This window comes from Saccopteryx bilineata, chromosome 2, assembly GCF_036850765.1.
Source record: "Saccopteryx bilineata isolate mSacBil1 chromosome 2, mSacBil1_pri_phased_curated, whole genome shotgun sequence".
Classification (NCBI taxonomy): domain Eukaryota; kingdom Metazoa; phylum Chordata; class Mammalia; order Chiroptera; family Emballonuridae; genus Saccopteryx; species Saccopteryx bilineata.
In genome coordinates this window covers 133,670,541-133,693,349 of record NC_089491.1, presented here as the reverse complement: position 1 = coordinate 133,693,349, position 22,809 = coordinate 133,670,541, and the positions used below count along the sequence as shown (strand labels likewise).

Below are 22,809 nucleotides of genomic sequence, written 5' to 3'. Positions count from 1 at the left end.
CTGGACCTGGCTCGCAGTAGAAAAGGAAATACTGCCTGACCAGGCAGTGGCGCAGTGGATACAGCATCAGACTGATTCGAAACCCTAATATTGCTGGCTTAAGCATGGGATCATAGACATGACTCCATGGTCGCTGGCTTGAGCCCAAGGTCGCTGGCCTGAGCAAGAGGTCACTCGCTCTGCTGTAGCGCCCCGGTCAAGGCACATATGAGAAAGCAATCAATGAACAACTAAGGAACTGCAATGAAGAACTGATGCTTCTCATCTCTCTCCCTTCCTGTCAGTCTGCCCTATCTGTCCCTCTCTCTCTCTGACACACAAAAAGGGGGGGGGGTGCTTAGCTGGTTAACTATTCTCATCCTGGTTACCCTGAATGCCTCAACTACACTTCTTCATTGTCAAGTCTCATTTGTGAGAACATTACAAAGAGCTAACAGTCCCATCAAACCTACTTTCTCCCTCTTTTGTGGTCCCAGTCAGGACAGAGTATCCATCAAAATGGCAGTAATGGTAGCTGCTAGGAAGGAGGATGTAATAGTTAGGGAATCAAGGGAGCCAGTGTCCTTACCTTTCTTTTAATGTCTGTAAACTGAGAAAACATAAGAGACCAATAAAAGGCCAATTCCATGATATAATAGTAATAAAGCCCACTTGTGAGAGGCTGGAAGAGAGAAAGAAGTAGTTAGTCAAACTCCTACCAGCTAGTCAAAGATTCACTCTATCTTTGCAACTTTCTCTGCCTTGGAGGACCAATACCCAAAATTATTAGATATCTTTTCTCTTTATCATCTTCCAAGATAGTTAACAAGTTTTGGGTTGATATGGAGACTTAAACCTCTTCCCTCTGCCCTTTCACATACATATCTTCATCTCTTATCTTTTAGAGATAAAGTTAATACATAGTACAGCACAATCAAATCAGTGTATCTAAAATTCCAGGCAATTAATGTTTTAGGGGATTAAATGTACTCAGGCCTCCCCTTCTGCTACCCTTGTTAGCAGCCCCGACATTTTTCTAGTATAAAGGGAACTCCAAGTTACCCTTAATTCAAAAGGGACACCTGGACTAGAAAGCACCTCATTAAGTGCCAGGAAGCTGCTTTTCTTTCCAGCCCACATAGAGTATAATGGGGAACTGGAACAAAAATATCACTGGGTTTCACAACTATGGGGGCCCCAGAATTAGATACCCTGAATATATGACTCAGAGACTCAGCCCCTAATCCCTTAAGAATACCAAAGAAATGTGCCACCTGCCCTATGACTACACTTTCCCGCTGCCCACCCTCCACACACACACTTCACACACACACATACACACACACACACAGCTTCTGTCTTGAAGGGCTCAGATCCTACCTGATATGGATAGCTATGCCAGCACTGTCGGGTGTCCCAAAACCAAGGTGACTAAGAGAAAACAGATAATCCAGGTCAGTCTTCAGGATTGCCCCTGGCTCACTTATATAATCCTGTTCTATGATATAGGGGGGAAAGGAGATAGGAAAAAAGGAATCCCTCTAGGCAGAATTTAGGGATCATTACAGGGCAAATAAATTGCTAGATTTTTCTTTTAGAATTTAAAGTGTTATTACAAACAGAAAAATCATGCTTTGAGGTAAATAAAAGCAGGGAGAGCTCTAAAATAGTTTCTGAGAGCATCGCCACCTGGGGTATAGTAGGAGACACGAAGGCAGGAAGACAATGATTCCATTTATAACCAAGAGAAAGATCTCTATGTCAAAGATTCAAGTCAGTAAAACTTCTAACAGAGTTTCAATTATGTCCTTTAAGGCAGTGGTCCCCAACCCCTGGGCCGCGGACCGGTAGCGGTCCGTGGGCCCTTTGGTACCGGTCCGCAGAGAAAGAATAAATAACTTACATTATTTCCGTTTTATTTATATTTAAATCTGAATATTTTATTTTTAAAAAATGACCAGATTCCCTCTGTTACATCCGTCTAAGACTCTTGACGCTTGTCTCGGTCACGTGATACATTTATCTGTCCCACCCTAAAGGCCGGTCCATCCGTGAAAATATTTTCTGACATTAAACTGGTCCGTGGCCCAAAACAGGTTGGGGACCACTACTTTAAGGAATCTGTCAATTTCATTTAAGTTGTTGAATTTATTACTATTAAATTGTTCATAATGTTGTCTTATCCTTTCAATGTCTACAGGATCTATAGTGACAATCTCTTTTCCTCCCTGAGAGTGATCATTTCTTTTCTCTTTTTTCCTAGGGGTATATCAATTTTAATCAAATCTTTCAAAGAATCAATTTTTGGCTAATATTACTAGTTTTTCCATTGTTTATCTAATGCTTATTTCATTAATTATTGCTTTTTTAAAAATTTCTTTCCTTTAAGTTTGGTTTTACTTTGCTTTTCTTTCTCCAGATCTTAAAGTGGAAACTTGGATCACTAATTTTAAAGCTTTCCTTTTTTCTAACATAAACATTAAGTTATAAATTTCCCTCTAAGCATGCTTTAGCTATATCCCACAAATTTTGGTATATTGTACTTTCAGCATCATTCAATGAAAAAGTTTTTTAATTTCCTTTTTGATTTCTTGTTTGATCCACGTATTATGTAGCAGAGCTGTTTAAACTTCCAAATATTTTCTGGATTTCTTCTTCTTGCTTTCTAATTTAATTCCACTATGGTCAGAGAACACATTTTGTAAGATTTCAATATTTTAAAATTTACTGAGATTTATTTTATGGCCTACCATATGGTTTATCTTATCTTAGTTTATGTTTCACATGCACTTGAAAACTGTATATGTTCTTCAGCTGTTGGTGTAGTGGTCTGTAAAGGTCAATTAGGCCAAATTGGTTGATTGTATTTTTCAAAACTATATCCTTAGTGATTTTTTTTGTCCAGTGATTTAGTCAATTACTGATAGAAGAGTATTAAAGTCTTCAAGTATGATTGTGTATTTGTCTATCCCTGCGCTTCAGTTCTGCCTTTTTACTTCATATATTTTGAAGCCTCAATTATATCATTTAGAAAAATAGGGTGGTGCTGTGAAAAAAAAGGGGGGGAATCAGAAATCAAAAAGCCTGAAATTCTTTGACTCTAATAATTAACTAAAAAGCAGAAATTATACCTGTTTTTACCCACTTTGAAGGATTACTGATTCCATTTCTGTTACTGTCTCCTCCTTGGAAGAATAAGATTTTTGTCAAGTGCTGTGTAAAACATTGTGTATTATGCTGATTTAATCAACACCAATTCTTATTAGCATTATTTAGGGGAGAAACAGAATTATGAGGTTACTGAAGTCAGGCCCAGGGAGAAGGCAATCATTTAGCATATAAACCTGGGCTATATGCATCACAAAAAAAAGGGGGGAAAATAAAGATCTGAAGGTATTTAACTAATTTCTAGAGATATAGTCATAATTAGAACCCAAAGAAGACCAGAGAAAGTTCACACTCACCGACCAAAGAAATCTAATTCCGTAGCAGAATATACATAAATAAAAAGTGAATCTCCACCTAGGTGGGCAAAGAGTAGAGGTTAGATGAATATTCACTCAAAAGAAAGTCTTTGAGGCTAAAGAAGTCAAGATAGCAGATTTGGGAATAAGATAGTTACTGGTGAGAAAGAAGTTAAGTCTCCAGAATAGGAACAAATACTGTCACCTCAAATGCCAAAAAGATAAAGACATCTTCCAGCCTCTGTTTAAAGTAGATTTCCAAAAGTGATACTGGCTTTAATCAACTTTTTTTCCATATCAGACTCACTGATGATAGTGCCTAACATTTTCTTTTGCACAGCAAAGATAAATACAGTGCTCTGTGTCCAAAGGTGAGATTAGTAAAAATCCAGTGGAATGATGTATAGTATGCCCAGAAAAGGGATGCTTCCCACCAAAGTGTCCATTTAGAGCAAGCTGTACAAGGTGTACAAGGGTTTGCAAGTCTACCTATCTAAATACAGTTATAAAAATTCACTCCCAATCTATTTGGGAAAGGGGAACAAAATGGAACTACATTTAGCTTACTGGCAAGCATGCCCAAGAAATTTTCTGCCTATAATAAATTGAGTTAGCCCTCCATATTCATCAACTGTTGTCCTGATAATAGAGCGATTTCCAAAAGGAAAGCCTCAGTCCAGTCATGTCCCACCCTTCTCCTTACTCCCCACCTCCCTCTGCACACCTACATGCTCTCACAAAATTTAGTGAGCGTTGGGGGCTTGTCCTGATTCCTCCGATGGCGAAACCAGCACTGGATTTTTCGGACGTCCCAGTCCAGTTGCTTTGACAGGCCCTCTAGCCTTTTTTCATCAGGATACTGTAGATATATGACCAGAGTCAGAACATTCCTTTTTCTTCAAATCGCTTGTTAAATCCTTTAACTAGCTGAGTGGCAAAGGGGTGATATCTATAGTAGCTTAAGTGATATTTATTCTTCATCTCAAAAGTCTTTTTTTTTTAGAGAGAGACAGAGAGAGGGACAGATAGGGACAGACAGACAGGAAGGGAGAGAGATGAAAAGCATCAATTCTTCGTTGCGGCATTTTAGTTGTTCATTGATTGCTTTCTCATATGTGCCTTGACCAGGGGGCTCCAGCAGAGCGAGTGACCCTTTGGATCAAGCCAGTGACCTTGGGCTCAAGTGAGCAACCCCACGCTAAAGCTGGTGAGCCCGCGCTCAAGCCTGTGACCTTGAAGTCTTGAACCTGGGCCCTCCACATTCCAGGCCAACACTCCTGGTCAGGCTATTTTACACATCAAGGGCCTTTACCACTTTCTATACACATCCTTGTTTGGTCTTCTCCCTCCAGCCCAAGCTGAGTAAAAAAATATATTAAAAACCCAAACTGCACAGGTTATCAATCCGCATCTTAATTATGGACAAAAGCTGGAGCAGGGAAAAGCAAAATTAAGATATGATGTATGGAAGGCAAGGGGTGGTGGTGGTTACTAGGCCTAAAATTCAAATATGTGTAAACTTGACTTAGATCTTGGCCCAAAGGTATCTCTCTGAGGGGATAAAGTTCTCCTTATTACTATATGGGCTACCTAATTGTGAAAGATCATCCTTTCCATCCTATCCTTACCCTTGGAGATACTTGTTCTCTATCTTCTCCTGCCCAATAAAGCAACCCCTTATAAATCTTCTTTGCCCACTTACCTTGGTAATAGATATGAACACCTTTTCAAGGATGGCATTGGATTGAACCTGATAAGGACCACTGTCCTGGATGCCAACATGGACTGCACAGGGTTTGGCAATAAATCTGTAATGAAGAAAGCCCAAAAGCCAATTCTAAATATGGTTTGCTAAACATGAAGGAAAGATCCTGATTAGGGGATTTATAGGAGGAAAAAAAGGGAAACACTTGGCTGTGAGCCAGGACTTTTTAATTTCATCCTGGATTCTGCCCCCGACTCACTTGAGAAGTGACCTGTTTAAGAAATACTGGACCATAAGCTCTCCTTCCATTTTTCCCTGGCTTCCCTTATCACATCTTGAGTTTTAAAGTCAGAAAGACTTAGGTCAAATCACTGGCTACCATTTACTGCCTGTATGAATTTAGGCAGTTTATTTAATCTCTGTAAGCCTCAATTTTTCATCTGTAAGATGAAGATAATACCAACCAACATCTTTGCTATTCAATATAAGGCCAATATCATTATTGGCTTTTCATGGAAGCTTTTTAGAAATGGAGAATCTTGAACCCCATCCTAGACTTACAAAATCAGAATCTGCATTAGCAAGATCCCTGGGTGATTCATACGACCATTATTAGGAGCATCTTGTACATACTCAATGAGATAATGTATATGAAAACCCTATGTGCTTAATAAGTGGTAGTTTTCCTTACATTGAAAGATCAAAGCCCTGGCCAGTGGCTCAGTGGATAGAGTGTTAGCTGGGCATACGGACATCTTGAGTTTGATTCCTGGTCAGGGCACACAGGAGAAGCAACCATCTATTTCTTTCTCCCTCTCTCTCCCCCTTCCCTTCCTGCCACCAGTGGCTTGATTGGTTTAAGAATGGCGTGGCTGCTGAGGATAGTAAGTCAGCCTCAGGTGCTAAAAATAGCTTACTACTCCAACATTGGCCCCAGACAGGATTGCCAGGTGGATTCTGGTCAGGTTGTATGCAGGAGTCTGCCTCACTATCTCCCATTCTCTCACCTAAAAAAAAAGGAAGATCAAGATCTCACTTGGCCTGACCAGGCAGTGGCACAGTGGATAGAACGTCGGCCTGGGATGCTGAGGATCCAGGTTCAAAACTTCAAGGTTGCTGGCTTGAGTGTGGGATCATAGACGTGACCCCAAGGTCACTGGCTTGAACCCAAGATTGCTGGCTTGAGCAATGGGTCACAGATTTAGCTGGAGCCCCCGGTTAAGGCACATATGAGAAAGCAATCAATGAACAACTAAGGTGTCACAACACGAGTTGATGATTCTCATCTCTTTCTTTGCCTGTCTGTCCCTCTCTCCATCTCTCTCTCACTAAATAAAATTACAGAATTTTTTAAAAGATCTTACTTGAAGTGAAAAGTAAAACTGAGCCTGAGCTCTTCCTAAATATTGAATACAAATATCCTGGGTCATGGTCACCTTCCTGTCAAATAAAAAGATTATGGAAATACTTAAAAGAAAGAAATCAGAAACTAGAAAAGATGAGAAAGAAATTACCTATTAGTATTCAACCCCAGTCCTAGATTATACCACTAATAAATCATATAAATTTGGCTTTCACTTAAATCTTGAGTCTTGGTTTTATCACCTACAAGAAGGGGTTATACAAAGTGATTTCTAAGATTTTTTTCCTCCATATCTAAGATTACATAGTGTTATCATTAATAGTAATTAATTTCTAATTTCTTGAGACTTGAGAAACTATTCCTTGGTTCTTCAGGAAAGATCTCCTTTTTCTCCGCAACCATAGATTTTTGTGAGCATCAATTAGCTCTAGTAAAAGCTCCACATAGTCACTTTGAGTTTTAAGTTAAAACCAGTTTTAGCTCTCTTAGCATCTTAGGGAATACCTAAAATTATGACTAAGATGGAGTACTCTTGACCTATTTTTTTGGTTTGCATTTGAATCCACAATTTATCTCTAAGGGAGGGACTGACAATAAGAAACTTTATAAACTTCTATGAAAACTTTTACCCATATCACCAAAGTTCCTGAACTTTGGAGAAACATTTATTCAGAGCACAAAGTTAGCCACAGCTGTAACCCATTTTCTCATCTCTTTTACACAGGTGGTACAAAAGTTTCATTCAAAGGCCAATGCTAGTAGATAATTACGTTTATATTTCCTGATATATTATTCTGAGTACAAGTATCTTTAAATCTCACTCATGTTCAAACTCATTGTGAACAGAGAATACTGCTTTTGTATTTACCAAGGTTCTGTGCTCAGTAGTTGCTCAGTAACTGACAAGTGAGAGGAACAGTGAATCCCACTTTTGCTCTATGAGCTCAGTTTGGACCCAGAATTAATCAGCATCCAGAGAATAATTAAGGCAGCCATTCTTTGCTTTTGAGTTGGTGCCAAATCAGAGATAAAAGCACTAAATCATCTCTGTCTCCTCCATCTCCTCTCATCTAAAATTTTTTTAAAGTGAGAGAGACAGAGAGAGAGACAGACAGACAGACAAAGAGGGATAGACAGAAAGAAAAGGAGAGAGATGAGAAGCATCAATTTTTGTTGTGGCACCTTAGTTGTTCATTGATCACTTTCTCTTATGTGCCTTGACTTGGGACTCTAGCCGAGCCAGTGACCCCTTGCTCAAGCCAGTGATTTTGGGCTCAAGCCAGTGACCACATGCTCAAGCTGGAAACCTCGGGGCTTTGAACCTGGGTCCTCAGCATCCCAGGACAATGCTCTATCCACTGTGCCAACGCCTGATCAGGCTCCTCTCATCTACATTAATGGTATGAAGTAGATGCAAAAACAAAAAAACAGCCTTTCCAATCCCAACCCTGATGCAGGTCTCTTTCTCAATCTAGAAGGAGTAGGTGATTAAAGGCCCTGGAGTTTGGCAGAGTGTAACAGCTAAGAGATTTTGTGAGAGTTCATTTTAAAGATGAAATGACATGATGCATGTCTAGCAGTACCCGACATTCAATAATCATTCAATAAAAGGCAACTATTATTATTTTACTAGAAAATGATAGTTCAGTCTGGGTACCCTGATAGTACCTCTGGCAGAAGGCAAGAAGAGCAAGAAATCTCTTTCATTCAACAGGGACAGGTTCACCTGGGTAAAACCAAGATAATTTTTTTATTATCTGGACTATGGAGTAGATTTAAAATCCTACAGTTGTCATTAGCTCACATCCTGCTCTCATTAGTTCACAGAGTTCAATGACAGATATAAAGCTACTGGCATCTAGTCAGTTATAGCTTTATAGAACCTAAGAAATTGTATTTGACAAATATTTATTGGCATCTGTTTTGTGCTATAGCACAAAAAAGTAAGGACATACGGTTGGAAAATAATTTTTCTTTTCTTTTTTAAAATATCATTTTTTTAAAGATTTTATTCATTTGTAGAGAGAGAGAGGAGTGAAAGAGAAAGAGAGAAAGAGAGAGAGAGAGAAGGGGGAAGGGAGCAGGAAACATCAACTCCCATATGTGCCTTGACAAGGCAAGCCCAGGGTTTCAAACTGGCAACCTCTGCACTCCAGGTCGATGGTTTATCCACTGTGCCACCACAGGTCAGGCAGAATTTTTCTATAATAAAAAAATACTATTTTATTTATGTATTTAATGAATTACCTTAATGAAGCAATTTATTTTATTTATTTTGTGAATTATTAAAATGAAGTGAATTTATTTATTTATTTTTATTTTTGTGTGAGAGAGAGACAGACAGGAAGGGAGAGAGATGAGAAGTATCAGCTTGTACTTGGGGCACGTTAGTTGTTCATTAATTGCTTCTCATACGTGCCTTGATGGGGAGGCTACAGCAGAGCCAGTGACCCCTTGCACAAACCAGATGAGCCCGCGCTCAAGCTGGCGACCTTGGGGTTTCGAACCTGGGTCCTCCAGGTCCCAGTCTGACACTCTATCCACTGTGCCACCACCTGGTCAGGCATTAATATATTAAATTATTTTCCACTTTAATTTCTAAAACAGTATATATTGATAGATATAATTTATTCTTTTGTGTGTGACAGAGTCAGAGGGGCAGATAGGGACAGACAGACAGGAAGGGAGAGAGATGAGAAGCATCAATTCTTTGTTGCGGCACCTTAGTTGTTCACTGATTGCTTTCTCTTATGTGCCTTGACCAGTGCCTACAGCAAACCAAGTGACTCCTTGCTCGAGCCAGCAACCTTGGGCTCAAGCTAGTGAGCCTTGCTCAAACCAGATGAGCCTGCGCTCAAGCTGGCAACCTCGGGGTCTCGAACCTGGGTTCTTTGCATCCCAGTCCGACACTATCCATTGCACCACCGCCTGGTCAGGTCGATAGATATTATTGATGTAAACAAAAATGCTCTGGGATCCTTGATCATTTTTAAGAGCATAAAGGATTCCTGACAACCCAGTTTGAAAACTGCTGTGCTGGATAACACTGAGAAATCAAACTTCTCTTGTGATTCTGTTCTCTCAAGGATCAATTTGTTGCCCAAGTTTATAATAATTTGTACGATTAGATTTCCCTTTGCCTTCAACCCTGAACAAGTAGGCATTTAGGGGCCTATAATGGTAAGGTATTCCTTTCAACCTACCACTCCAGGAACACAAGCCTAATGACCCAACCTGATTGTAATGTGTCCATCTTGCTTTGTAGAGATCATTCCAATTTGCCCTTTCCCTGCCCTCCAGATACATGGAAGCAGCTGATCTAAGTCTGGATTAATTAGGATAAAATTACTACTTTGCTTTTTCAAAACAGACAGGAGCTATACTGGTACTGCTATCTTTGTAATTCTTTGCAACATCATTGATGGATATGAACTATATAGACAAATATATTAGAAAGTCTAGATCAAGTTTTTCAACTACTGCATGGCAAGTAACACAGATGGGCTATACTTAGCTGCTGAGATACGGCTCTTAGTTCTCAGGGGGGCCCATGGGTCCTGTGGTAGCCAGAAACCCTTAGCTGGTAGCTTTGGTCTCATATACCCCACTAAACAACGCACATTTTAATTTCTATATGTGAAGCAACATGGTTGAGTTGGGAAGCAATGGCTTAGATCAATTTCTGGAAAAACAGAAAGTGTTATAATTGATATATAAAAAGAAAAATAACCATCAAAGAACCTGAAATAGGGAATGGAATGAAGGAAAAATACAAAAAGAGAAAAGTCTTATACAGACTGAGAGGATGGTGTATCATTAGGTGGAGAATACTGAGCAATTAAATTATCTGAACCTGAATGCCCCCCCCAACACACAGGTGAGATGATTAAATAAAGGTTCTTAAAGCCAAATGCAGTCTGTTTAAAGAATTTAATCTGCCTGACCTGTGGTGGCGCAGTGGATAAAGCGTCGACCTGGAAATGCTGAGGTCGCTGGTTCGAAACCCTGGGCTTGCCTGGTCAAGGCACATATGGGAGTTGATGCTTCCAGCTCCTCTCCTCTCTCTCTCTCTCCCTCTCTCTCTCTCTCCCCCCCTCTGTCTCTCCCTCTCCTCTCTAAAAAATGAATAAATAAAAAAATAAAAAAAAAGAATTTAATCCTTAAGTACACAAGCAGCATTTGAAAATTCTCTTGCAAAATATATGTACCCCTAAGAAGCAAATGCAGAGTTCTATAGAAAACAGATTCAGAAAGCTCTTTCCTTTTACAACTGAATTATTAATAAACTAATCACATTAAAAACTGGAGTGGCTTCTGCAGGGTGGAAAGAGGAGAGAGTAAAAAAGGACATTCAGGCCGAGGGAACAGCATGTACTAAAAGAGAGAGATAAGAAACAAAGTGTATTGGAGGTGGGGGTGGTGGCAACAGTGACAGGAGAAAAACTATACAGGAATAGGGGCCTTGTCTGTTATGCTAAGCTTGAACTTTATCCTATAGTTTGACAGTGTCATTGAAAGGCTGTAGACCAGGCACAGAGAAGAGATGAATGCATCTGTATATAAATAAAGAACTATCATCAGCTAAAGGCTATTGTAAAAAATTAATGCTACAAATGATTAAGCATTGAATTAAGGCTATAGAAATAGAAAGGATGGATTCAAGAAATGCTAAGGAGGTAAAACTGATAGGATTTGGTGACTGAATAGATGTAAAAGGCAAAAAAAAAAAAAAAGGAAAAGTTAAGCATGCCATCCATGTTTCTGGCTTGGGAAACTAAGTTGATTGTGCGCCTCAACTAAGTAGAGAATAAAATAAAAGCAAATTTGGGGTGACAGATGAGTTGTGTGTTATGTTGAAATGGGTTATTGAACTGGAACTGTGTAGTAGGCAAATAAACTTGGAAAAGGGACTTGAGTGACACACACACACAGATCTGCAAAAGAAAAAAAGAGAAAGAGAACAAGAGAATAAGAATTTAGGTGGTAGCAAAAATTGTGTGTGGGTGGGGGGGTGTGATTACATAAGAAGAACAACAACAACAACAAAAACTGAGAAGAGGACCAAGGTCTGAATCCTGGGAAACAACCAGCATAAAAGGTGAATTTAGGGGATAGGAAGGAGAGAGGTGGAGTCGTATCAAATGAGGTAGAAATACAGTATCCACTGGATTTGGCAATTTGGAAATCTTTGGCAACCTTTACCAAAGAAATCCCTGTAAGCCTGACCAGGCAGTGGCACAGTGGATATAATGCCAAGAGTGGATAGGATGCAGAGGACTGAGGTTTGAAACCCCAAGGTCACCATCTTGAGCACAGGCTCACCAGCTTGAGCGCGGGGTGGCTGGCTTAAGCGTGGGATCATAAACATGACCCCATGGTCGCTGGCTTGAGTCCAAAGGTCTCTGGCTTGAAGCCCAAGGTCGCTGGCTTGAGCAAGGGGTCACTCGCTCTGCTGGAGCCCCATGTTCAAGGCACATATGAGAAAGCAATCAATGAACAAATAAGGTGCCACAAAGAATTGATGCTTCTCATCTCTCTCCCTTCCTGTCTGTCCCTATCTGTACCTCTCTGTCTCTCTCAAACACACACACACACACACACACACACACACACACACACACACACAGAAATGAAAATAGCCAAGCCTGGCCTGACAGGTGGTGGTGCAGTGGATAGAGCGTCAGACAGGGGTGAGGAGGATCCAGGTTTGAGATCCCAAGCTCGTCAGCTTGAGTGCGGGCTCATCTGGTTTGAGCAAGGCTCACCAGCTTGAGCCCAAAATAGCTGGCTCGAGCAAGGGGGTCACTCGGTCTGCTGTGGCCCCCCAGTCAAGTTCATATGAGAACTCAATGAACAACAAAGGAACCACAAGGAAGAATTGATGTTTCTCACCTCTCCCTTCCTGTCTGTCTGTCCCTATCTGTCCCTCTCTCTGCCAAATAAATAGCCAAGACTGAAGAGTGTGGGCTAAGAAGAGAAGGAAATGCCTTCAATTTCCTGTATCAGAACCATTCCATCTAAAACTAATATCCCCTATGTTTTAGATACATTCTTACCGATCAGAAATTTCATTCTATTTATTACTATTTTTTCCCCATTACCTTCAGCCTCACTTTCTACTTGTTTCTTTTCATTAGACCTTAAATATGCTGAAGTTTTTCCCATTAAAGAGGGAAAAACTTTAAAGTGCTAAAAAATGTTTAGCACTTGGGACAAATGCTGTATGGCTGTTATTATCCCTTATCTCCTTTTGAGTTTCTTTTTCCTTTGCCTTTTCATAAAACAAGGTATTTCCTCAGCTTTGTATGCAGGTTCTTTTCTTACTCTACATACTCACCCTATGTAATCTCATTCAGTTACAGCAGAGGATGGCATGTGGGGGCTCTTCCTGTCCCTCACATCCTCTGGCTCTCTCCTACCTTGAAAAAGTTCTCTCGTCCTGACTTTTTTCCTAACTCCTATTCATTCCTCAATCCTCCCCTCTCTCAACTGGCTTCTGTCCCTACACTTCACTGAAGCTGTTCTTACCAAAGTTCTCAATGATCTTCTTATTGTGAAATCAAATAGATGTTTTTCAGTCCTGTATCTTAACTGATCACTCAGCACCATTTTATATTACTGACCATGACCTCCCTCTTGAAATGCTCTTTTCTTAACTTCCTTACTGCCACACTCTTCCAAATTTTCTCCCTCTATCTCGCTGGCAGTAGAACTAAACTGCGTGGTATGCACTGCTAGCTGAGTCACCTTGGACAAGGTACTTGACTTGACTTTCTATGTGCTTCAGGTTTTTCATCCATCTGTAAATTGAGGATAACATTAGTATCAGGTCTACCGGAAAGTTCTGTCCGTTTCTATCACAAGTTTTGACACGTAAGCACGTTTATTTGGCACATGTGTGCCTCTCTATTTTTATCACTTAATATCTACATACTGACGTAGCAAATTAACTAAAACAAAGTTGATTCACGTTAGTCTTATGTGTGAAGCGATAGTGTACCCACGGCTACTGATAAAGTTCATTTACGCCACTGTAATTTTTACGAATTTCAACAAGGAAGAAATGCTACAGAAGCATGTAGAAATTTATTGAAAGTGTTTGGTGAAGGTACAGTTTCTGATAGGACATGCAGAAGATGGTTCGAAAAATTTGAAACAGGTGATTTCGACCTTTCTGATAAGCCACATTCTGGGCGACCATCTTTGATCGATGATGATGTTGTTAAGACCATGTTGGAGCAAGATCCTTTTCTGACAACATCGGAGATCGCAGAAGGCTTAATTCAGCTCAGCAAACCATTTTGGACCATATTTGGAAGATAGGATTGGTGTGGAAATATTCAAGATGGGTGCCACATGACTTAAGTCAGAAGAATTTGGATGAGCGAGTCGTCATAATGCACATCTCTGCTTGCTCGGAACAAAATCGAGCCCTTCTTGAACCGGATGATAACTGGGGATGAAAAGTGGATTACCTACGAAAACATCGTAAGGAAAAGGGCATATTGTGAGCCCGGAAAACCTAGCCCTTCCACCTCTAAACCAAATTTGACTCTGAATAAGAGAATGTTGTGTATATGGTGGGACATTCGAGGACCAATACATTATGAGCTTTTAAAACCGAATGAAAAGCTCAATTCGGAGAAGTATTGTCAGCAACTGGATAATTTAAAGACAGCAGTCCAAGAAAAGAGGCCGGCGATGTTCAATAGGAAGAACATCATACTGCATCATAATAATGCCAGGCCACATGCTGCTTTAGGGACTCGTCAAAAAATTGCAGAACTAGGCTGGGAAATTCTGTCGCATCCTCCATATTCCCTGGACTTAGCACCCTCCGACTATCACTTGTTTTTGCCCTTACAAAATTTTTTGAAGGGCAAAAAATTCAAAAATGAAGAAGATATCAAACAAGCACTGGTTCAATTTTTCGCATCAAAAGATAAAACATTTTTTAAAAATGGGATATACAAATTGCCCTCACGATAGCAAGAAATCATTAATAATAATGGCAATTACATTATTTAATAAAGTTTATTGACGGTAAGAAAAATTTGTATTTTGTTTTATTCCAAAAACGAACAGAACTTTCCAGTAGACCATACATTTACCTACTTCATTAAGCTACTATGTTTAGCACTTAGAGCTTGGGACAAATGCTGTATGGCTGTTATTATCCCTTATCTCCTTTCGGGTTTCTTTTTCCTTTGCCTTTTCATAAAAGAAGGTGTTTCCTCAGCTTTGTATGCAGGTTCTTTTCTTACTCTACATACTCACCCTATGTAATCTCATTCAGTTATAGCAGAGGATGGCATGTGAGGGCCCATAAAGTCAAAAGTATTTTCTTTTTATTTATTTTTTTACTTTTTTTTTTCTTTATTCATTTTTTTTAGAGAGGAAAGAGAGATACAGAGAGAGAGAAGGGGGAGGAGCTGGAAGCATCAACTCCCATATGTGCCTTGACCAGGCAAGCCCAGGGTTTCGAACCGGCGACCTCAGCATTTCTAGGTCGACGCTTTATCAACTGCGCCACCACAGGTCAGGCCAAAAGTATTTTCATAATAACATTAAGATATTATTTGACTTTGTTACTGTCTTGACATTTGAAATGATGGTAAAAAGCAATGGTGGGTTAAACTAACGGCACCCAAGCACAAATCAAGGCAGTGGAATCAAACTGTAGTACTAGTTACTGTATTATTCTTTGCTGTATCCTCTTAGCTAAAAAAGGGAAAAAGCTATGGTACTTGAACATTGGCCCTGGTAGGGGCACGTATGGGAGTCTGACTCACTATCTCCCCTCCTCTCACCTAAAAAAAAAGGAAAAAAGCTAGGTTCTCTTAAGAATGTCCTTGATGAGCCCTGGCTGGCTAGCTCAGTGGTAGAGTATCGGCCTGGCGTGTGGAAGTCCAGGGTTTGATTCCCGGCTGGGGCACAGAGGAGAAGCACCCATCTGCTTCTCCACCCCTCCCCCTCTACTTTCTCTCTGACTCTCTTTTCCCCTCCCACAGCCAAGGTTCCACTGGAGCAAAGTTGGCCTGGGCGCTGAGGATGGCCCCATGGCCTCTGCCTTACGTGCTAGAATGGCTCCGGTTGCAACAGAGCAACACCCCAGATGGACAGAGCATCCTCTCCTGCTGGGCAAGCCAGGTGGATCCCGGTCTGGTACATGTGGGAGTCTGTCTCTCTGCCTCCCTGCTTCTCACTTCAGAAAAATATAAAGGAGAAAAAAAAAAAAGAATGTCCTTGATGAAACGATACAAGTATGCAACAAAGTACATATATGATTGGTCTCAAGGAAATGCATGTGGCTGACTGAGTTGTGTGCTGAATTAAATTACTGAAGGGAAAGACCCTGCACAAATATGAATGGCAGTTAACTTCAGAGCAGGGGTTACCTGGAAACAAGAGATCTTTGGAGTGTGTTAACCATAACAGGAGACTGGCCTGGGGTTACTTGAATGCAAGTATGCAGGCTTCTTGGAGGAACGGCTTCAAGAACCAGATGTCCTTTATGATTGATAAGCTCGGAGACTCTGACTCTTCTCGTGTCCTTGATCATAAAGGAAACATTAGACGTGCAGGATTGGGGATGGTATGGTTGGGAAAAAAGTTTTTTGTAGCTTTCTAGTTTTATCAGCTGAGCTGTGGCCTTTCGAACTCAATAAATATGCAGTGGCACAGCTTCTCGGGGCTGATTCCGCCTTATGAGTTTCAGCTCTCTGCTTATACTACTTTCATCTGATGTGTCTTATTCCTTGCGAGTCTGAACCATAAAGAAATCATAACATCTGGTGCCCAACGTGGGGCTCGAAAAGGAGCAAGTCTGCAGTCTCGGGATTATCAGACCGAAGGGGGAAAAGTCCACATGGTAGTAAGCAAAACCTTCGGGTTATCTTAGGCAGAGTCATGGGGAATTCCCCATCAGTTGAGACCCAGTATATAAAAATACTGCAAGCATTGTTAAAGGGGACCAGTATAACTGTTAAAGATAAAAATTTTAAGTTACTTTTTAAAAATATTAAGAAGCATTGTTGCCTGACCTGTGGTGGCACAGAGGATAAAGCGTCAACCTGGAAATGCTGAGGTCACCGGTTCGAAACCCTGGTCTTGCCTGGTCAAGGCACATATGGGAGTTGATGCTTCCAGCTCCTCCCCCCTTCTCTCTCTCTGTCTCTCTCTCTCCCTCGCTCTCTCTCCTCTCTAAAAATGAATAAATAAAATTTAAAAAAAAATTAAAAAAAAACAGAAGCATTGTTACTGGTTTCAGCCTCAAGGAAAGGCTGCTTTAAGTTTAAAAACATAGAACCAAGCTTGACCAGGTGGTGGCGCAGTGAATAGACCGTCGGACTGGGACACAAGGGACCCAGGTTCGAGACTCCGAGGTCACCAGCTTGAGAGTGGGCTCATCTGGTTTGAGCAAGGCTCACCAGCTTGGACCCAAGGTTGCTGGCTCGAGCCAGGGGTTACTCGGTCTGCTGAAGGCCTGTGGTCAAGGCACATATGAGAAAGCAAACAATGAATAACTAAGGTGTCACAACGAAAAACTGATGATTGATGCTTTTCATCTCTCTCCGTTCCTGCCTATCTGTCCCTCTCTCTCTGTTAAAAAAAAAAAAAAATTAAAAAAAAATATATATAAATAAAACATGGAACCAAGTAATCATAGCTTTACGATGTGCTCATCAACAAGGAGACACTATTCTTCTTTCTGCTTGGTCTCTTTGTAATTTCATTTCTTTGGCTTTGCAACCTTAACAGTCTGATTCTGAATCCTCGTGGCCTCCAGCTCGTCAGGTAATGTCTGATATTGATTATGGTTAAGTAAAAAACCAATATAGGTTGAGCAGTAGCCACTAAAAGGAGAGAAGCTTGAAGCATTGCATCAATTGGTACAAACTCAATTAGAATTAGGACATATAGAGGAATCACAAAGTCCTTGGAATTCTCCAGTCTTTGTAATAAAGAAAAAATCTGGGAAATGGAGACTGCTTACTGATCTTGATCAAGTTAATTCAGTAATTCAACCTATGCAGCCCTTACAACCAGGTCTTCCTCAACCAAGCATGATTCCCAGAAAAATGGTTATTTATTTATTTATTACAGAGACAGAGAGAGAGTCAGAGAGAGGGATAGATAGGGATAGACAGGAATGGAGAGAGATGAGAAGCATCAATCATCAGTTTTTCGTTGTGGCACTTTAGTTGTTCATTGATTGCTTTCTCATATGTGCCTTGACGGGGTGGGGAGGTACAGCAGACCGAATAACCCCTTGCTCAAGTCAGCGACCTTGGGTCAAAAAAAAAATTTATTTTTTTTTTGCTCAAACCAGATGAGCCCGTGCTCAAGCTGGTGGCTCGGGGTCTCAAACCTGGGTCCTCTGCATCCCAGTCCAACGCTCTATCTACTGTGCCACTGCCTGGTCAGGCTAAAATGGTTATAGATTTAAAAGGGGTTTTTTTGTTTTTGTTTTTTTTTACTATTTCTTTACAACCACAAGATACAGAAAAATTTGCTTTTACTATTCCATCATTAATTTATCTCCTACCAAAAGATATCAATGGAAAGTGCTTCCACAAGGAATGTTGAATGGTCCAACATTGTGTCAAAATTATGTAAATTAACCTTTAGAAAAAATTCATCAGAAATATCCTCAATCTTTGATACTACATTATATGGATGACATATTTTTTTCAGCTTGTGAAAATAATGCTGAACTTTCAATAATTCTTAAAGATGCTTCTGAAACCTTGAATCAGTATGGTTTAATCATAGCTGAAGATAAAATTCAAACATCTTGTCCTTTCAAGTGTTTAGGGCATATAATTGAAAATCAAAGAATTATTCCTCAAAAAGTCAATTTACGAACTGACTGTCTAAAAACCTTAAATGACTTTCAAAAATTATTGGGTGATATTAATTGGTTGAGACCTTCCCTAGGAATCCCTATTTATGCACTAATGAATTTATTTAATATTCTTCAAGGAGATTCTGATTTAAACAGTCCTAGACAGTTACCAGAAATAGCAAAACAAGAACTATCACTTATTGAAAAAATTATGCATACTGCTAATATAGATTGAATATACATCAACCTATTCAATTAATTATTTTTCCCTCAGAACATTCTCCTTCTGGCATCATATGGCAAGAAAACAAGATATTAGAATGACCATTTCTGCCACATAAGACTCAAAAGAAATTATGTACTTATTTAGAGAAAATCTGTACTTTAATTATTAAAAGTAGACTTAGGATAAGACAACTGACTAGAAATGATCCGAATAAAATTATTGTACCTTTAACATGTAATCAGATTTCAGATAACTGGAAGTTAAATATTGATTGGCAAACTGCGTTAGCTGATTATTTTGGTACTGTAAACAATCAGTATCCTACAGATAAAAGAATTCAATTTCTAAAAAGAACACAATGGATTTTGCCGACTAAAGTATCGGCTGTCAATTCAAAAGGCTTCTACTTTTTATACTGATGCAAATAAATTAGGTATTGCTTGGGTATACTGGACCAGTGACAAAAGTAATAAAAACTCCATATATATCAGTTCAAAAAGCAGTTATCTGCTGTATTATTATTATTATTTTTAAGACTTTATTTATTCATCTTAGAGAGGAGAGAAGGAGAGAGAGAGAGAGAGAGAGAGAGAGAGAGAAGAGGGGAGGAGCAGGAAGCATTAACTCCCATATGTGCCTTGACCAGGTAATCCCAGGGTTTTGAACCGGGGACCTCAGCATTCCAGGTTGACGCTTTATCCACTGCGCCACCAAAGGTCAGGCGTATTATTATTTCTTAATGATTTTCCTTGCCCTATTAACATTATTACTGATTCACAATATGTAGAATATATACAGTTAAACTTATAGAAACTGTTTACATTTCAAATGATGGTTCTGAACTACACAAATTGTTTCAAAAGTTACAACTTTTATTGTGGGAATGAAATTCGCCTATCTATATAACACACATTCATTCTCATACAGCTTTACCAGGCCCTATGTCTACCGCAAATAATAAAATAGATCAATTACTTATTGGATGGGTAGAAATAGCCGCTAAATTTCACGCAGAGACCCAAACAAATAGAAAAGGTTTAATGCCAAAATTTAAGATAACCAGGCAAGAGGCTCAAAATATTGTTAGAAAATGTCCTCAGTGCAGTATTATAAACGTTCCTCCATTACCAGGAGGAACAAATCCTAGAGGACAGCACAGTAATGACCTGTGGCAAATGGATGTAACTCCTATTTCTTCCTTTGGAAAACTATCTTATGTACACTGTTCTATTGATACTTATTCTTCCTTTCGATGGGCCACATCTTTGCCTGGAGAAAAAGCTGATGTGTCATTCAACATCTCATAGAAGCTTTTAATGTTATAGGCATTCCTAAAGCAATTAAAACTGACAATGAGCCTGACCTGTGGTGGCGCACTGGATAAAGCGTTGACCTAGAAATGCTGAGGTCGCCGGTTCGAAACCCTGGGCTTGCCTGGTCAAGGCACATATGGGAGTTGATGCTTCCACCTCCTCCTCCCCCCTTCTCTCTGTCTCTCCTATCTCTCCCTGTCTCTCCCTCTCCTCTCTAAAAAAATGAATAAATTTTTAAAAAATTTTAAAAAAAATTAAAAAAAAAAAAAAACTGACAATGATCCTGCCTATACCTCTGCTAAATTTCAACAATTCTTAGCATTTTAGATTAAACATACTGCCAAATTCCATATAACCCACAGGACAGGCGATTATTGTGTGCAGTAATCGCACTCTGAAAAATACGTTACTTAAACAAAAGGGGAGGAGAAGGAAGGAGATTATCTCCTAGATTTATGTTATATAAAGATTTATTTACTTTAAATTTCTTAAATACAGGAGGGGATAATTTGCTGCAGAAATACATTGGACAAAAAATAATAGTTATAAGATTAATCAACCTGTGCATTATAAAAATGAATTCGATCAATGAGTACCTGGTGTAGTGCAACACAGGGGAAGAGGGTTTGCTTGTGCCATTTCAGAATCCGGCAAAGTCCTTTGGATCCCTGCCCTGCAGGATTAAACTAATAACATGAGTAGGAGAAATAGATTTTTTCCATATCCGCCCATTGCCGAGATGGAAGCACTGAACTTCGGAAGAATCTTACAAGTGCCGCTGCCTAGTACTGAAAAGGCTAAAATACTAAATTGGAGTCAACTTAAAAAGCTACTAGAAAAGAACAAAATGCTACTAATCTGTTCTTAGCAATGATTGCCTTGGTAACAATTCTGGTAAGTAGGGCTGAAAATTTTAGTTACTGAGCATACATCCCTAATCCTCCATCAAGTAGAGCTATTCATTGGGAAGATGGTGCTGTTTCTATTTTTGTTAATGATTCTAATTGGCTTACAGGACCTTTTTTTTTTTTTTTTTTTTTTTTACAGAGAGAGGGATAGACAGGGACAGACAGGAACGGAGAGATGAGAAGCATCAACCATTAGTTTTTCCGTTGTGGGTTGCAACACCTTAGTTGTTCATTGATTGCTTTCTCATATGTGCCTTGGCTGCAGGCCTTCAGCAGATCGAGTAACCCCTTGCTCGAGCCAGCAACCTTGGGCTCAAGCTGGTGAGCTCGGGGTCTCGAACCTGGGTCTTCCGCATCCCAGTCGGACGCTCTATCCACTGCGCCACCACCTGGTCAGGCCAGGACCTTTTGATGATACAGGTCCCTTAGCACCTTCGGAAGAAGGAATAAGATTAGAAAATTATACAACAGGAGTTGAGGGACTACCTATATGTATAGAATACGAGCCACGTTGTTTAAAAATAGAAGCTCGTTTGGCTCTTTATTGTAAAAAATAACAGTAAAGGAGAAGAAAAAAAACGTTTGTTTTTATTACAAGGATATAGATTTAAAGGTAATACATCTGTACATGATCCTGAACCTCCACCTGATATACCACCCTGTCAAACTGCAATTGTTAATCAGCTAAGTGAATGGGTACATTGGGAAAATTGCAGAGGTGAAACTGCTTGGTTTTTACTTAATATTTCCTATGGAAATATCATAGATTGGAGCCCTCATGGTTCTGCCTAAGTTAAAGGTCAGGCTGCCGATCTCAGGTGGCATAAGAACAATGGTTCAATTACAGCTGATGGTCAAGGTAATCATATTATCGTATGGCATGGAGGAGGGATGTCACCTCAAGCTCCTCACATAAAATTTGGTCCTATACGATATCATTTGTGGAAAATAGCCACAGCACTTAAACATATGTCAGCGTGGAAAGGAGAAATCTGGAAAAATCATCCTTCTAATCATACTATGTTAACCTTTAAAAAGAATGAGACACATTTTATATCTGCTTGTATTAGATTGCCTTATATGTTTATTATCTGTGAAACCAAATGGACAGCTGAAAAGTATTCTATAACTTGCAATAACTGTGCTTTTTATACATGTATTAACTCTTCCATTCCTTTTAATAAAAATAGTAAAAGTCTATACATTTTAAGAGCCAGAACAGGACTATGGATTCCAGTACAAATGCATCAGATGTGGCAGGATTCCCTTTCTATGATACTGTTACAACATCTTATTAAGTCTTTGAAGCGAAACAAGAGACTGGTTGGACTGATCATCGCCATCATATGGGATTAACAGCTGTAACCACCGCAGCTGCTGTATCCAGAGTTGCATTACATCAAAGTATACAGACTGTGGACTTTGTACAAAAAATTCTGAACAACTGTGGACTTCTCAACAACATATAGATAGTGAAATTAATGCTAAGGTTAATGATTTAGAACAGACTGTGATTATGTTAGGAGATCAAATTGTTAGTCTGCAAAGACAAATTAAACTAAAATGTGATTGGAATGTAACTACTTTTTGTATTACTCTTATTGCATGGAATCATACTCATTTCCCTTGAGAAAATGTTAAAAAACACTTGTTAAATCATTGAAACGGGCCCTGGCTGGTTGGCTCAGTGGTAGAGCGTCGGCCTGGCATGCAGGAGTCCTGGGTTCGATTCCTGACCAGGACACACAGGAGAAGCACCCATCTGCTTCTCCACTCCTCACCCTCTCCTCTCCTTCCTCTCTGTCTCTCTTTTCCCCTCCCGCAGCCGAGGCTTCATTGGAGCAAAGTTGGCCTGGGTGCTGAGGATGGCTCCATGGCCTCTGCCTCAGGCGCTAGAATGGCTCTGGTTGCAACAGAGCAACACCCCAGATGGCCAAAAGCATCGCCCCCTCTGGTCGCAACAGAGTGATGCCCCGAATGGGCGGAGCATCGCCCCCTGGTGG

General features: G+C 39.9%; 1 protein-coding gene across 3 annotated transcripts in view; it reads right to left on the bottom strand.

Moving 5' to 3' along the window:
• Positions 1-22,809, bottom strand: part of CERS5 (ceramide synthase 5) — a 39,222-nt gene that overhangs the window by 8,008 nt on the left and 8,405 nt on the right. For all 3 annotated transcript variants that reach the window (XM_066257873.1, XM_066257875.1, XM_066257874.1), the window contains exons 2-6: positions 5,146-5,251; positions 4,172-4,302; positions 3,444-3,501; positions 1,360-1,410; positions 569-661 (exon numbers count right to left, since the gene is read on the bottom strand). In XM_066257873.1, coding sequence (XP_066113970.1) covers positions 569-661; positions 1,360-1,410; positions 3,444-3,501; positions 4,172-4,302; positions 5,146-5,251 — 439 coding nt within the window. The remainder of the gene's footprint in view (positions 1-568; positions 662-1,359; positions 1,411-3,443; positions 3,502-4,171; positions 4,303-5,145; positions 5,252-22,809) is intronic.